This window comes from Apodemus sylvaticus, chromosome 7 (assembly GCF_947179515.1).
Source record: "Apodemus sylvaticus chromosome 7, mApoSyl1.1, whole genome shotgun sequence".
In the NCBI taxonomy this organism is placed as follows: Eukaryota; Metazoa; Chordata; class Mammalia; order Rodentia; family Muridae; genus Apodemus; species Apodemus sylvaticus.
This window is the reverse complement of record NC_067478.1, coordinates 69,075,608-69,092,864: the sequence shown is the minus strand read 5'-3', so window position 1 is coordinate 69,092,864 and position 17,257 is coordinate 69,075,608. Positions and strand designations below refer to the sequence as shown.

The 17,257-nt window shown below is 45.9% G+C and overlaps 1 protein-coding gene across 1 annotated transcript in view; it reads right to left on the bottom strand.

Annotated features, from left to right (window-relative positions):
• Thsd4 (thrombospondin type 1 domain containing 4) overlaps window positions 1-17,257 on the bottom strand; it is a 593,810-nt gene that overhangs the window by 36,187 nt on the left and 540,366 nt on the right. Inside the window, exons 9-10 of the mRNA XM_052188134.1 lie at window positions 4,808-4,983; window positions 1,991-2,087 (exon numbers count right to left, since the gene is read on the bottom strand). Coding sequence (XP_052044094.1) covers window positions 1,991-2,087; window positions 4,808-4,983 — 273 coding nt within the window. The remainder of the gene's footprint in view (window positions 1-1,990; window positions 2,088-4,807; window positions 4,984-17,257) is intronic.

Below are 17,257 nucleotides of genomic sequence, written 5' to 3'. Positions count from 1 at the left end.
GCAAGAAACAGACTTCAATGTGTACTGACCGTAAAAATTAAATGACATCATAGCACAGCTATGAAATAGAATAAAAAAGGATGCAGCAGACATGTGCTCCAACTCAGCAGCATGACTGGTGTGTTGTTTGCTGAACAACAATGCATCGACTTGGCTTTGTGCACATGCGGACACACACATGAGAGAGAGAGATGCGGCAGGCCACTTTTTTTTTTTTTTTTTTTGAATTTGGTTTTTTCGAGACAGGGTTTTTCTGTATAGCCCTGGCTATCCTGGAACTCACTCTGTAGACCAGGCTGGCCTTGAACTCAGAAATCTGTCTGCCTCTGCCTCTCAGAGTGCTGGGATTACAGGTGTGTGCCACCACTGCCCAGCAAGGGGCAGGCCACTTTTGAGATATGGGGGCTCTCTCCAAGTCTGAAAGGTAGCTATGTTCCTGGAAGTTCTTTCTTATTTTCATTTTAACAGATAAATGAAAGCTGTTTGGTTTGAGGGGTACCCTCCCTTAGTATCGTGCAAGCCTGGGTTCTCAGGAAGGATAAAGCAGAGTTCCCACAAGCATTAGTGGTGGACAGGGCAAGGGCACAGCAGAGAAAGCCTTTTTAGACAGCGACATTCCAATGGCCTGAGGCTTTGCATTTCCTGAGCACCAAGGACCCAGCATGGACCACATAATGTCCTTGGAATCTTACCATGTCTGGGGTGGGATTGGGGGTCAGCTCTCAATCTCACCCTCTACTTTTGTTCCCAGCAGAAGCTGGGAGGTTCCATGGGGCTGCTCCTATGAGCACATCAGCAGTCAGTGCAGAGAGACAGGATCCACATGTCGCTTTAGCCCCTACCAGATCCCAGGGCCTTTCCTTAAGCTGCAAGCATGTGTGTGCATGGTCACCCATCAGGTGTCTGTAGCCTCTGGGTTGACTGAGATGGGATGCTCTGCCGACTTCAGGAGAGTGTAATGTTCAATTGGTTTTGAACTGACTAACTGAAAACAATGGTATTTCACATGTAGACAAATGCTCAAATTAACTGCAGAAATGCTGTATTGTTTTTAGTAAAAAGGGGCAAGGCAGAGATTCATTGCACTGGTAAGAGACATTCCATCTGGGAGGACTTAAAAGCAGATACTTTTTTATTTTGTTTTGTTTTAATTTGTGTTATTATTATTTTCTTCTCTGTATGTGTATATGTGCCCACATGTATGTGAATGCACATGTGTTAGAGTGCATGTACCCATGTATGTAGAGGTCAGAGGTTGATAGCAAGTCTTCCTTCAGTTCTCTCTACCATATCTAAGGCGGGGTCTCTCAGCTAAGCCCAGAGCACACTGCTGCAGCCACCGTAGCCAGCCTGCCTGTCCTGGGATCCTCTGCCTCAGCCTTCTGAGCCCTGGAACTGCAGGTGGGCTGTCATGTTCACCTGGCAATTAAGTTGATTCTGGAGACCTGAACCCTGGTCCTTTCCTCACTGGGTACATAGTCCTGATCCTATTTTTGGAGCAGTTTTAGATGGGCAGGCAGGAGTCAGCAGGTTGGCTTTGGGGGTGAGGAAGAAGTCAGAAGCCATGGAGGCTGAGGTTTCTAGAAGCCAAAACCAGAGTGAAATGGATTCTGCTTGGAGCACCTTGGGTCTTGGCCTCATGAAACCCTTTTGAGACCGCTGACCTTCAGAACTCCAAGACTGCTACCCGCATCTTGTTCTAAGCGACTGGTTGGAAGGCCATTTGCTACAGCAGCCATAGGAAGCCAATGTAATCATCTCAGATGTGGGGTCAGGATGTCTATCTGTGGATTAGCATCAAGTGAATGAAATAACTCATCAGTGAGGCTGAAACAGAGAAACATGTTCTCATACCAAGTCCACTGACTTGAAATATGTGTCCACAGGGGAGAGAGAGAGAGAGAGAGAGAGAGAGAGAGAGAGAGAGAGAGAGAGAGAGCTTTAAGAGAAAGTGACCCAGCATGCTTGGTGGCAAAACAAGGGACTTTACCGGGTCTCCGGTGCGGTGGCACCTGTGGGCTGATGGCATTGTTCCCCATGATCACGTACTCATAGTGGACTCCTGGGTTGGGCTGCTGGTGTATCATCTGAGGACACAAAATCAGTGTTATCATAGCCTGCATGCACACATCCCCTCCCGATGGCTGTGGTCGTCTCAATGACGTAAGTGGGACTGTAGTTCAAGTGCAAGTTACAGCAATGAACCAAGGCACACACGTTAGAGGAGGCTGCTTCCGGCGGCTTCTTGTACGTTGCTCTTGGAAGAATTCAAGACTTCATGTGCATATGAATCAGAAGGAAAGTGGGTGAATGGTGAAGATTTTATGAAGTTAAGGTTTTATAAGGTCCGAATTGGACAGGATCTGCAGTGGGCAGACCTGTGGCTGCAGCCATACTCAGCCAGGGCCTGAATCATTGACCTCGAAAAGCTCCCAAGACCTTTACACTGAAGAGGAACCTGTTTGAGTGCTAGGCTGAGCACAGTCAGCAAACAAGGTCCAGATCTCCTGAGCAGGGCTAGCCTGGAACTGTAAGGGTCCTTCCCGACTAGGCCAGTAAGGCTCGCTGGCTCAAGTCAGCCCCAGTCCTCAGTCCTCTCCCTGTAGGCTGCCTGGTCTCACTCATTTTCACCACAGGAAGCCTCAGAACTATAATGAAATAGAGTGGAAAACCAAAACCAGGCCAACAAAACAAAACAAAACAACAACAAAAACCCCCAAATAACACAAAAAACCCAACCAACCAACAACAACAACAACAAAAAAACCCAAATGAACAACAACAAAATCCAAAAAATGAAATAAAACAAAAAATCCCCCAAACAACAACAACAACAATAACAACAAAACCACATATGAAAATGTAAGTTTTCCCGGGTCATATTCTCTGATGGAGCAACAGTGAAAACAAGCAAGCAAGCCAACAATAAAGACCACAAGGAAGCAGGATGGCGAGCCGGAAGCTGCGGGCTGCAGAGGTCTGGGACGGAGGCCCATGATGATTGAGCAAGGCCAACAGAATCGTCCCTGTCTACCAGCTTGTCCTGTGCTCTCAGCTGTTTAGAAGTAGATTAGAGCAACAGCATCCAAATCTACCATTTAATTGGGAGCCAAGTGAGGGGACACTGTCTTGTTGGTATTTCTGCTCTGTAAAGTGGTTCTTGCCCACCAGCTGTGCAACCCAGAGCCAGCCTCCAAATCTCTTGTTTTAATTTCTTCATCAGGAGGAGAGGGGGAGAGTTCTGATTGGTTCTTGAGGTCCTGTAGCCCTGCACTCACCCATGAGTCACGCCTGCATTGCCCACTCACGCCACCCCCTCTTGCTTTCTTCCCACTGGTGAAATGTGTTTCTTTCCCATCACTCATCCAGATGTGAGAGGCACACGGCTCCTCACACCACAAGCTAAGACCAGCTCATCCATGCTGAGAAACTGGTGCTGAGCATGGGATCTCAAGGGGCACTGCTGTGTGACTGCAGATCCTGGCTGTCTACCCCAGCCCTGTCATCCCCTCTGCACAAACTCTGTTTCTCCTTCTGCCCTCTCCTGTGCTTCTTTTCTGTGAGGAGCCATACTAGATTCTGCTACTGAATGCCTTATGCTGTTTATGGGGTTATTGTTGGCCACGTCTCCTGGACCACCCACAGGAGGCCTTTCACAGGCAAAGCCTTCACCTCTGATGCCATTCAGACTTACCCAGAGCCAACCAACCAACTGGATGACTTACAAAAACACCCTGAATTAACTAAAACAGGGCTTCTTTTGTAACTTCCAATCTACTATCCCTTAAGAGGAACAGACCAGAACCCTAGAGCTGGAGATACTATTTCTAAAGCTCTGACAAAGCCAATATTAGAGACCACTGTGGCTTTGGGTACAGTAAGTATCTGTGTATTTATCTTAAGCTTTTGTTTCTTGGCATCCTTTAGTTCTGCATCTTTTCAGAAGACTGGATTCTAGTGGCTTAGTATGTGTGGATGTCATGTGTGTGACCTCTAGTGGAGGTCAGAGGTCAACCTTGGGTGTCAGAACACCATGCTGTTTAAGATAAAGTCTCTCACTGGGCTGGCCAGTCAATGAGTCCCAGGGATCCTCCAGTCTCTGCTTCCACAGTTCTGGGATGACAGACAAGGGTCACCACACCCATCTTTTACGTGGGTGCTGAGGCTGGAACTCAGGTTCTCCTGCCTGTAAGACTTTATAGACTGAGTGCCTCAGGCCTCTCTAGTAGTTTCTTTTTAAAAAGACCATTAAAGACGACTCTTGGCCAACTGAATATTCTGGCTTCAGGTAGAGTAACCACAGCCTTGTGTATGTGCGTGTGTGTGTGTGTGCATGCCCGCGCGTGCAACTAAAGCTTCACTGTCTCATCGGGGTCATCTGGCGTGTGCCTTCTCCATTTGCCTTGACAGGGTTGACAGGGTTGTGCCTGTGTGCTGCTCTGCACTTGGCATTTTCTTTCTTTTGCCGTAAAAGAAAACATGCCAAATTAGCATCGGGAGGAAAGAGCCTGGAGGAGCTCCAGGCCTCATGAAACAGGGGATTTGTTTGCCTCTGATTCGGTTCAACAAGTAAAATTGGTTTTACGGGGTCCATAAACTCTGAGGGTAATAGAGCACCTGGTAGAGTTTATGGTTTCTGTGAGCCTCGTACATTCAGGGGTAAATGTCAAAGATCAATGCCAAGCACTGGAAGGAGCCCCCCAGACATGCTTCACGCAAATGACTTTGTTTTACTTATTCAAAGTGTATTCCTTGGAAGTGATAGAAGCCCAAACTCAGAGGGCACCCCCCAAACCCCCAAACTCACATAGACATCCAAGATCTCATTAGTAGGACCTTCAGCCAAGAAGGACTCCCCAGCGGTGCTGGAGATCTCGTTGGGTCGCTTGTAGGTGAACATTGTGCCTCCGCCCTCGTACTTCCCAGGGCGATCGATTGCCCAGTTCCCATTGATGATAGATCGGCCAGAGCGACTTCGCAAGGCTGTGGAAACAAATGAACCCGTTTCTCTAGTGCACAAAGAAGCAATCTGAATACCCGAGTCATCCAGCTAACAGCCCCAGGGCACGTATGGTTTAAAAGCACACCGCCTTTGGCTTGACCACTCTCTCACCTCAACCATTCCCCTCCACGTGAACTTGGAAGAAAAATGAAGGATGGGTGGGAGTGGCTGAGGGAGAAAAGGATGCAAAACAGAGGGGAAAGCCAGCAAGGGATGAAAAGGGCGTGGGAGAGAGAAACCAATCTATGCTGTGTGTCATCGCTGAGGTGAGGGGCGTCTACACTCCAGCCCACGTGATGGTTTTGGCCCAGTTCAGCTCTTGTAATGTTTTTGCTTGCTTTTTTGTTTTGGTTTTAATATAATGAAGCATACATTTAAGAATTGGGAGACATCACTTAAAAATTTTGAGAGTCTTGGCTTTTCTTATAAAATAAGAAGGCATGTTAACATTGGGCCAACATTATCTCAGGGCCTCAGATAGCAGGAGCTCAAAGGGATGCCTTTTTTTCCCCCCATTAATTAAATTAATTAATTAATTAAATAACTTTACATCCCAACTACTGGCCCACCTTCCCTCCTGGTTCTCCCTCACAAGTCCCCCTAAACCCCTTCCCCTTCTCTGAGATCAGGGAGGCTCCGTTGGTTTTCCCTCCCAGCCCCCCACTTGCATAGCCAGCCATTGCAGGACTAGGCACATCCTCTCCAACTGAGGCCAGACAAGGCAGAGCAGTTAGGGAAACGGGATCCACAGGCAGGCAACAGATTTAGGAACAGCCCCTGCCAGTTGTTGGGAGACCTGCACGAAGACCGTATGTACCTGCATGTGTACGTCTGCTACATATGTGCATGGGGCCCAGGTCCAGGCTGTGTATGTTCTTTGTTGGTAGGGCACCTCTTTCTTATAGGAGACTTGTAAGCTCTGATCAGTCCCTGCTCTCACCCATTGCCCACCATTCCTCAGCAGTGAGGTGAGTGTCACTGATGAATCTAGATCTTTATAACAGTTTTACTGTTTGTCTTTCTCCTTGAAGGATAGCATTAATTCTGACTGTCTCCTTACCAACAGTGGCAAAGCCTTTCTTCTAATTCTGACTGTACCTACCAACAATGGCAAAGCCAAGAGGGCTATACAACTTTCTAGTCTTTCTGGTCATTTTCATTCTTCTTTATCCCCTTCCTGACTGGGCTTTATTTTCGTGCATGTGCACATGCTGTGTGTTTATATGTGCAAATGTGTGTGTGTGTGTGTGTGTGTGTGTGTATGTAAGCTTGGATCATTTTCAATCTTGTCTGTCCACTGAGGCAGGGTCTCATATTTTTGGATATGACTAGTGTGGCTAGTTTGTTCTGCAGCTTCTATCTCCACAGACTGCTCTACATTCTCACCCAGAATTTCTCTGAGTCCTGAAGATCTAAACTTTGGTCCTCATGCCTGTATGGAAAGTGTCTTAATCACTGGGCCATCTCCCTAGCCTCTGTGGGCCGTGCTGGAGACTATGTAGATGCAGTCAGCTGTAATCGTCCTGGTGTTGCTAGGCAGCTGTTGCTAGCCTCAATTTTCAGGCATTCCAAGTTGTGGTTTGAATGTGGTGTTCACCACAGACTCATGTACTGAACACTTGGACTCCAGATGGTGGTACTGTTTGGGAAGGTTGTGGAACCTTTAGTAGGTGGAGCCTTACTGGAGGAAGTAGGTCACTGGGGGGTGGGTCTTGAGGGCTTATAGCTGAGTTCCACTTCTTGTTCATTTCTTTTTGGTTCCTGATTACAGCTAACATGTAAACAGCTGCTGCCCCATCCTGCCACATGACTCTCCTGACACTGTGAGACAAAATAAACCCTTTCTGCCTCGAGTAACAACACACTGCTTCCGGAACCTGAAGTGACTGGCTCAAGTTCTTGAGGACTTGTGATCCCAGTCAGGAAGGGAGAGAAGAAGGGTAAGGAAGGCATTGAACTAAAGAGAAGGTGAATGGTGGTGTCCATATTGGGAGTTTTCAGAAACATCTGGCATCTGGAAGGGTACATGACGGTGGTACACTGGGCTTAAAGATGTCTCCATGTTCACATATGTTGCTAGACTGCCTTCTGATAAGTTTGTTTGTATTCAAGGTTACTGCTGCCTTGGCTAGAGAAACCTGTTTCTGCAGTGGATAGCTGTGCAGAGGCTCACAGCTGGTCAGAGTGCTGAGAGTAAGTGGTTGTTGAGCACCTAGCCCTAAACCAGACATGTGCATCAAACCCCCAAGGCTCAGCCACATCCTGGGGAAAGAGGCAGAACGAATGTCAGGGCCAGGGGATGGGGAGGGTGCTGGGAAGTGCTGTCTTCTGGACATGACTTGACCACCGCTCTCACGCACTCAAAGTGGCCATGGTCTCCTGAACAAGACGAAGCCAACAAGGACAGCCAACAGTCTAGCAGGCAACACTAACTGGATTCAATCAGTTAGCCACAACAGGAGGGGGACATGAAGGTGGGAGGGGACATGTTGAGGACTGTCTCCAGTTAGTGGTGGGGGAGTGTTGGGGTGGATATCGTCAAGATTCAGGATTCATGTGTGGAACTGTCAAAGAATAAGTACAAAGTTATTCTAAGAAATTAATACAGATGATAAAAAAGAAGTCTACATTTAAAATGTCATAAACATAGCAGGCTTCCATATCTTTGTGCCTCCATATCTTTACAGAATAAATCAATTTAATCTCTTAAAATTCCATTATGGAAAATTTAGCTATAAACAAAATTAGATAGGACAGTATAACACCCACTCCAATTATCCATCACCCAGGTTTAATAAAGGTGACACCCATGGACTATCTTACATATCCATAGCTGTCTTTCCCAGAGACTAGGCCCTCATAGGCAGAAGCTTCACGGAGTGACAGAGGAGTCTCCACACTTAGGCATTTTCCCCTGCACACTCCGGCCTGACTGGAATAGACAGGAATAAGGAAGAACAGATTCAGCATCTTAAAAATTCATTCTCAGAGGTAGAGGATCTGGACAGCTTGTTGGTGGATCTGGATGGCTTACATGGCAAGAAGCCCTCAGTTCTGCCCCTAACACTGTATAAAACTGGGTGTGGGTGACTCACGCTTGGCATCTCTGAACTTGGGAATAGATAGAAGAGGATCAGAATTTCAAAGTCATCCTTGGTCATCTGGTGAATTTGAAGCTAGCATGGACTATCTGAAAAAAAAAATTAGACTAAGAAGAACACTTAGGGGGCAGGAGAGCTGGCTCAGAAGTTAAGAACACGTGCTATTCTGGCAGAGGACCAGGGTTCAATTCCCAGCACCCACATGGTGGCTCACAATCATCTACATCTTCAGTTCCAGGGGATGCAGTGCCTTCTTCTGACCTCTGCAGGTACACTGCAGTATTGTACATGGTGCACAGACATTCGTGCAGGCAAAACACCCACTCACACAAAACAAAAAAAGAGTAAATCTTTAGAATAGAGGCACATTTGTCACATTTGGAGAGGTGGCTTGGCAGTTAACAGGACTTGCTTCTTCCTGAGGACTTGGTTCTGTTGCCAGCACTCATACTGGGTGACTCATAACCACCTGTAACTCTAGCTCCCTCTTCTTACCTCTCTGGCAACGCCCACATGATGCTTGTGTGAAAACACATTAAAAAGAACATTCTTAAGACACACAAATACAAAAACAAACAACTAAACAAACAAACACACTCACACAGCTCATTTCTCTGAAGGTCCAGACAAGGTGTCCTTTAGCTTCTGTCCAAAAGTTCATGGAAAGAAATTAAAGTGATTGTCACTAACACTTCCATGTTACTAAGTCTGCTCCTGGGAATCAGCTCATCTTATTCACAACTGACTTCCACAATGCTCTTCTTTCATCTAAAGTGTCCCCGTGTGTGTGTGTGTGTGTGTGTGTGTGTGTGTGTGTGTGTGTGTGTGTGTGTGTGTGAGAGAGAGAGAGAGAGAGAGAGAGAGAGAGAGAGAGAGAGAGAAGAGAGGGGGCAGGGGAAGGAGAGCAGAGAGGATTTCTTTGCATACTCTTGGCTGTCTTGGAACCCGATCTGTAGACCAGTCTAACCTTGAACACAGATCTGCCTGCTCTGCCTCTGAATGCTAGGATTAAAGGCCAGCACCCCCACTACCAGCAACCTCTAAATCTTACTCATGCCTTAAATGCTGGTTTCCTCTGGAGTGTCTTCTGTCCAGCCCAGCCCATTTCTTCCCTCCTGTGCTCTAAGACATACAGAGCCTCCCTGCATGGCTATCATCTGTTTGTCTCTCACTAAGCTACAAACAGGCCAAGCCCCTGATGTTCGTTTACCCACAGGACAGCTTGAGGGCACAGCACTCTGCTAACCATATAGTTATTTGCTGAACATAAGAATGCTGGAGAGGAAAAAATAAAGGAAAAGGGCAGGAATAACAAACAGGCCATTCACAGAGAGCCAAGTCCACATATTCCACAAACAAATGAAGTGTTGTATCGGGCCAACACTAAAAAAGTTCTATATTACCAATATTGTCAGGTACAAAGTAAGCAAGTACCCATAATGCAGTTGATGTGGATGTAACTTGGCTCTGCCACATTGGACAGCAATCTCACTGTTAAAACCCCATGTGTACTTTGGCCCCAGAGGTCTACTTCTGGAAGAATACTTGAACAATATATTCCTGCTCTCTAGGTATACAAAAGATCCTAATGTCTATCAGTAAAAGAATGCATAAGTAAATTATAATGCCAATATATATACAATGGAAGCTCCAATGCCCCTAAGTGAAGGAGAGGAGAGTCTGGGTATAGGAAAGAACTCCATGATCATTTTAAAAATGTGCACAAGTATATATGATGTGTTAATGCATGTGTGTGCATGCATGTGCTTGTAGGTGGCATACTGTACCTGTGGAGGTCAGAGAACAGGCTGGGCTGTCAGTCCCACCTTCTACTTTGTTTCCATAGGATCTCATCACCACTGTATGCACCAGGCTCTCTGTCCCATGGGCTCCTAGAGATTTCCATGTCTCTGCCCCCCATCTCACTGTAGGCACACTGGGGTACAGGCATATGTTGCCACACCAGGTTTCTTTTTTAATTATTATTTTGATGCAGAATTGTTTTTTATATTTTCTTACATTGGTACAGAATTTATATATTGATATAGGCTTAAGGTTTTCATTGGTATAAATCTTTGTATATTGATACAAAACTTGAATTTTTTTTGTTACTCTTAGGCATTGTGCCTATGCAACTCATTTAGGAATACAAGGTTTAATCCCAGTTCTTTTAATAGCTTCTATTACATACTGTTTAGGATAATTAAGTAATGCAAGTTAATAGATTGTCAAACTAATAATTATATTAGATTCTCATTTAGTTAATTACAATAACATGTTTTCTTTTTTTATTGGATATATTCTTTATTTACATTTCAAATGATATCCCCGTTCCCGGATCCCCCTCCCTGAAAGTCCCATAAGCCCTCTTCCCTCCCCCTGTTCCACAATCATCCCCTTCCCATTTCCCTATCTTGGTATTCCCCTACACTGCTGCACTGAGCCTTTCCAGGACCAGGGGCCTTTCCTTCCTTCTTCTTGGGAATCATTTGATATGTGAATTGTTTCTTGGGTATTCTGAGCTTCTGGGCTAATATCCGTTTATCAGTGAGTACATTTCATATGTGTTCTTTTGTGACTGGGTTGCCTCACTCAGGATGACATTCTCTAGTTCTACCCATTTGCCTAAGAATTTCATGAATTCATTGTTTTTAATAGCTGAGTAGTATTCCATAGCATAAATATACCACATTTTCTGTATCCATTCCTCCATTGAGGGACATCTGGGTTCTTTTCAGCTTCTGGCTATTATGAATAGGGCTGCTATGAACATATTGGAGCATGTGTCCTTATTACATGCCAGGGAATCCTCTGGGTATATGCCCAGGAATGGTATAGCGGGGTCCTCCTGTAGTATCATACCTAGTTTTCTGAGGAACCGCCAGACAGATTTCCAGAGTGGTTGTACCAGCTTGCAATCCCACCAGCAGTGGAGGAGTGTTCCTCTTTCTCCACATCCTTGCCAGTACCTGTTTTCTCCTGAGTTTTTGATCTTAGCCATTCTGACTGGGCCACACCATGTTTCTGTGTAGCATCTGAGGATCGTGCTTGTGTGGAGAGCATTTTGCTCACTGACCCATGCTCCAATCTAGTGATTTTTAAGTGATATTAAAAAAATTAAAACAGAAATGACCTGTTTGAGTATTACTTTTCAATGAAACTCTACAGATCTTTATGCACATATACGTATGTATGTATATAAATGCACACAAAACTACAACAGCAGTTGCACATCTGTCAGCTCTTGGGACAGGAGCTAGACATAGGTTAATGTGGGAGAAGGAAGACATTTGGTTCCCATTTTGCTCACTTCATTTTTGAGGCAGGCTCCCTCTATGTAGCCCTGGTTGGCCCGCTACTTGCTGTGACTCACCTTGAACTCACAGAGATCCTCCTGTCTCCCCATGCCCAGTGTGCCACCATGCCCAGTGCCTGGTTTTAACCTTTTGTTATCACTTAAAATTCATTGTGACATATACATGTATATTCATTAAAGTGCAAATGTTTAACAGTGTAAATACACAGGACAGAGCAGAAGCAGAAATACTCCTGCAGTATTTGGTACACCCTCCTTTTGTCAGCTTCTCTCTAAAATTGTACTTATAGCATCAAAAGCTCTGAACTGAGGTTTCTGGCTAAGGTTTTGTTGGCTGGGAATGGCAACATGGAGGAAGAGGTCATTCTTTGGAATCCCAGAAGTCCATTCAGGAAGCATCTGACATATGTCACAGGAGGAAGTTACGGCAGCTGCCCTGGGACATAAGGCCCAGGGATCTGGAGTCTTTTCTACCATTGATGGCTTTCCCCAGCACACTCCTCCTATCATGCAGTACCAACAAATTGAAAAGAACCTACCAGACTTTTAGCAAGATGGCCATGGTTCTAAGTGGCCTGGCTGGCTTCTGGCACTGCTCCAGGCCGAGCCCCAGCTGGCTGTGCAGAGAGAGAGCAGCTGCTGCCACACATCGGATGCCTATGAATAGCTCCAGGCCTGCACTCAGAAAAGGTACAGGTGGCTCCGGTTATGGCAGGTGGGTGGCCTCAGTGAAGACAGAGCTCGGAGGCAGCCTCAAGCCTGTTACTGTGAGGGAGTTCTCACTCTGCTCCATACTGGGATTATTCCAGGGTTAGAAGCTGGTAATGGGAGTGCTTCTGGCCTAAAGTCTGTGTCCTAGCAGTGGCCACCTCTGTGATTCCTATAGAAATAGCTTCTGCATGTAAGACCTGATGCGTACGCCCTTCATTCTATCTCCTGACTCTGCCGCCTCCCCGTTTTAGAGACAGTCTCACTATATGACTTGGGCTGGCTTGGAAATTGTGATCCTCTTGCCTCAGTGCCAAGGCTGGGGTTGCAGGCCTGAACTGCCACCCTGGGCTCCCTCCCACGTGTGTCTATCTTGTTTTTTGAGGTGGAGTCTGCTCTAGAGCTTGCCAGTTAGACTAGGTATAATTAGGTGGTCAGGGATCTCCATGTCTCTGCCTCCCTAACAATGGGATTACAACATGAGCCACTATGCCTGGCTTATTTATATGAATGCTAAGGGCCAAAGCCAGATCCTCATGCTTGCAGAACAAATGCTTCTGGACTGAGCCTTTCCATGTACCCCCGTTCCCACACTCTTAATGCCCAGTGTTGATAATGACCAGACCACTTGTTCCCACAACAAAATTAAAAAGGTGGGGCCACTCAGGAAATAGGTCGATGTGATCTGAATATTTGTTTCCTCTGTTGACAACAGAAACCTTAGTTTTCAACCCCAAGTTTCTTTTTTTCCTCAATTTTTGTCTTATTCATATGTATTCATGTGTATCTATGTGAGTGTATACTATGTGTTTGAAGATGCCCAGGGAGGCTAAAAGGGGTGACGAGTCCCCTGTAGCTTCAGTTACAGGCATTTGTGAGCTGTCTGATACACGTGTGCTCCTGCCAAACTTAGAAACAAACCTGGATCCTCTGCAAGAGCAGTAGAGATTCCTAATCTCTACTCAGATTCTTAGAACCTACACAAAAGCTGGCCTGGTGGCACATATCTGTAACCCAAACTGTGGCCTGGGCCGAAGGGACAGAGACAGGCAGATTCTTGAAGCTTCTCGGCCAGATACTTAAGCTGACCTGGTGATCTCTAAGTCTAGTCAGAGATCCTCTTTCAAAAGAAGAACTGGAGTGAATAAGATAGCCACTGTCAGTTGCTGGCCTACATACATGCACATGTGCACATACACATGCACACACACATGCAGATGTGCACATATACACATGCACACACACACATGCACATACACATGCACACACATGCACACACACATAAACATGTGAACACATACACATGCATACACATGCACACACAAACACACAAATACATGAAAATGTATGTGAGCAAACACACAAATGAAAAAAAAAAAAAGAATCCTAATGCTAACCACCACTCCTTTCATCAGGAATAAATCATCTGACATGTGCAAAGCTGAGTACAACTTCTGTTGTTACAAAAGTCAGATACATCTGAACAGACCGCGTCCAGTGTGATGGAACACCCAAAGGATGGTTCTCATTAAACAGATACACAGACCTGCCAACCCATCTTTTCAGATTTGCTTTGGTGTTCTATCTTTGGACAGATTCAAACGTGTGTGTTCTGCAACGAACCAGTCACACTTGGACTGGAAATCAGAGGGTCTTGAGCAAGAAGGCTGGGGTCCTTCGGGCGCTCCTTGATCACAGGTTGCAAGGGCTCAAATAAAGGGAAACACCATGGCTTTGTTCTTATCTCACTGCTAAATTGTAGCTAAGTATGGCTAATTATCATTCTTTAAGATGTCAGAACATTTGATTTATTCTGACTCCAAATTTTCTTCAGTTCCTTAATGTCTTAGGAGAGTGTGTGTGGGTCAACTTCAAATAGTGCACGAGATGGAACCGGGCTGTGGCTTAAGTCAGAAAAGAAGCCAAGCAAAGTAGTGGGGCTAACAGTAAAGAAAAGGCAAGGCCAGGGACGGTGGGAGGCCCCAAGCCACCTGGCACCAGTACGACATGAAGCGAGAGGCTGGTCTCATTTCCATGGAGGACAGAGGACCTTGGGCAGGGGTGGTATTTGAGCTTGGCTCTGCAGCAAGAGAACTGTCAGGCAGAACAACAGGAAGGGTATTTGGGACAGGGTGGCCAGAGTATGCTGGAGGGTATACTTAGTTTGGATTTCTATTGCTGTGATAAGATACCATGACTGAAAGCCACTTGGGAAGGAAAAGGTTTATTTCAGCCTACAGTTCCATATCACAGCCCACAATCACTGAGGAAAGTCAGGGCAGGAACTTAAAATAGGATAGCAACCTTAACGCAGCTGATACGGAGGCCATGGAGGAGTGCTGCTCACTGGTTTGTTCCTTACGACCTGCTCAGCCTGCTTTCTCACCGCACCCAGGACTACCAGCTTAGGAGTGGCACTGCTGACAGCAGCCTGGGCCCTCCCACATCAGTCACCAATGTAGACCATCATCACAGACTTGTCCACAGGCTAACATAGTAGGGGCAATCTCAACTGTAGTTTCCTCTTGGGAAATGACACTGGCCGAGTCGGTTTGAAATAAAATTCTCCAGTACAGAGGAACGGTAGCCTGTTGTGGCTGGATCAGGAATCTAGGGTGTAGTGTGAGACTCACTATAGATAAGTTTGGAAGAGAAGACTCTATGGAGACGGAAGACTCTGGGCACTGGGAGCCATGAGAGGCTCCAGAAGAGACCCAGGCTGGGAGCCAACCCTGGCTACACTGTGGGAAGACAGACACATAGAAAGTTTAAAAGTCTTTTCTTATTAGAAACCCATCCTGGGCATCGAGTTTCTCCCCTACTCTCAGACTCAGCTCAAGACAAGCTCTGCTCTTCAGGCTGAACTATCTATTTGCCACACATACCCATCACATAGAAGGAATTCTGGGAAGGTTATTCCAGTGATAGGCCTTATAGAAACTCAGCTCTAGTGACAAACCTAGTATCTTCCTCTGATGAGCCCCCTTCCTGATATTTTCTTTAAAAAATATCATCCCATTATGCAGGTTCAGATTCTGACAATCTTCTTCCTCCCTGGACAGGCTCTTTACCACTGTCTCCTGTAACCTGCAGTCATGTTGGTTTCCCTCTCCTTCCCTTCTTGTCCAGTCACCTCAGACATTCAGGGTCCCTTGGCCTCACATCCAGACCACAGCAGAAGTCTCACTATCGGTCTCTCTGCATGCTGCCCAAGGTCAACTCTTCACCCAGCACCATTACTTCCTCTTGTCCACTGTCCTGTGCCACCAGATTTCTATGCCTAAATCATAAAGCCCACTGCTCTGGTTTGTGGTCCAGGCCTTGTGTGATTTGACCTGTTAACCACTGACACAACCCCCTCATTGCCAGTGTCTTCCCAGGGCAGGAGTGCTGTTCTGTTTAGTATTTCAACCAACAGATCCTGTTGAATGATGTCAGCATCTCCTTGGGGTCAAGGTCAAGTGCTGGCCATTTTACGACCCTGTAAACCACTTGCTGGTGACCTGACATTAGTTCCCAAGCTTGTCAGATGCACAGATCATTAGACAGCAACACACACACACACACACACACACACACACACACACACACACACACACACACACACAGCTCCTATCCCAAGTACATGTGTTAATTAGAGTATACATATAAACACATGACTATACTAATTCTTTATTTATTTTAAGCAACTTTTTCAAAGGCCATTCAATGCTGGGAATTTGGGTACCTTTTTTTAATTACAAAAATTGATCACTAAAAATGGTTGGAGCTTATGTTTGAATCTAAGGGCTCATCCATTCTTGAACCAACAAGTTGTGTCTTAGTGCTCTGCTGATATGAGAAAGGCACTGTAGACATGACAGCTCTTACAGAGGGAAGCATCTAACTGGGCGGGCTTACAGTTCAGAGGTTCAGTCTATTATCCTTGTGGCAGGAGCATGGTGGTGTGCAGACAGACATGGTGGTCGGAAATTCTACACCTGGATCCACAGGTAGCAGGAAGAGAGAGATACTAGGAAACCTCAAAGCCCACTCCAGTGGCCCACTTTATCCAAAAAGGCCATTCCAACTCCAACAAGGCCACACCTCCTAATTCCTTCAAATAGTATCACAGCCCAAGCATTCAAATATCTGAGCCTATGTGGCCCGTTCTTATTCAAAGCACAGGCAGGAAGCATGGTTTTGAGAATAACCACACCAGCACTAACCAGAATTACACCAGAAAGATACTACATAAGGTTCTGGAAGAGCACCACTGAGTTGATGTCTTACTCACAAGTAAATGTTAACTTCCCAGGGCTCCGGGGGCTTATTAGAGCCGCCTGCGCACTGTGAGTGCAGTGAGTTTACCTCTAGTCTACTTGGTAACTCAGAATAAATCCTCAGGGATTGGCCAGATGGCTTAGGGGGTAAAAGACACGTGATGGGCAAGCCTGGAGACTTGGCTTCTATTCTTGGAATCCACATAAAGCTGGAAGGAAAGAACTGACTCCACAAAGTTGTCCTCTGTTCCACACATGAGCGTGCCCATCCCCTTAACTAATAATAAAAACAACCCCTTTGTCAGGTTAGAACATTAGTGTAGTTTAAAATATTTTGGTGGGATCTTAGCCATATTAAAATAAGAAAAGCAGCATGGTCGGTCCTCACATTCCCGTGGCCAAGCCTAAGAATTCCCAGCATGCACCTATTCTTGTTTCCTGGTCTCTCTAGTTGCTTCCCAGACCTTTGGCTCCCTGACATGCGTGCACTGGAGGGATCCTTTCGCAGTAACAAATTTTGTCTTCAGAACCAAATGGATATGAATTAAAATGAAAAATCATATTAGAAAACACCTAAGTATCCATGTAAGATATAAGATACGGATAAATAACCACTTTACCTCTTTGAGGTCAAGAAGATAGACATTATTTGTTTGTTTTTATATCTATGCCTCCTTTTGACTTCTAGATTGGGATGATAATGCAAGTCAGAGCTCAGAATGGACTTACCCCCAGCTGGGGGCTGTTCTCGCACTTTAGTAACAACTGAATGGTGGCCCAGCTGCGGTGACCATGGTTCCCAAGGCCTGGTGCCTGGACCTGGAGCATCAGTGCTACCTGGGGCTTGGTGGGGATGCTCAGCCTCCAC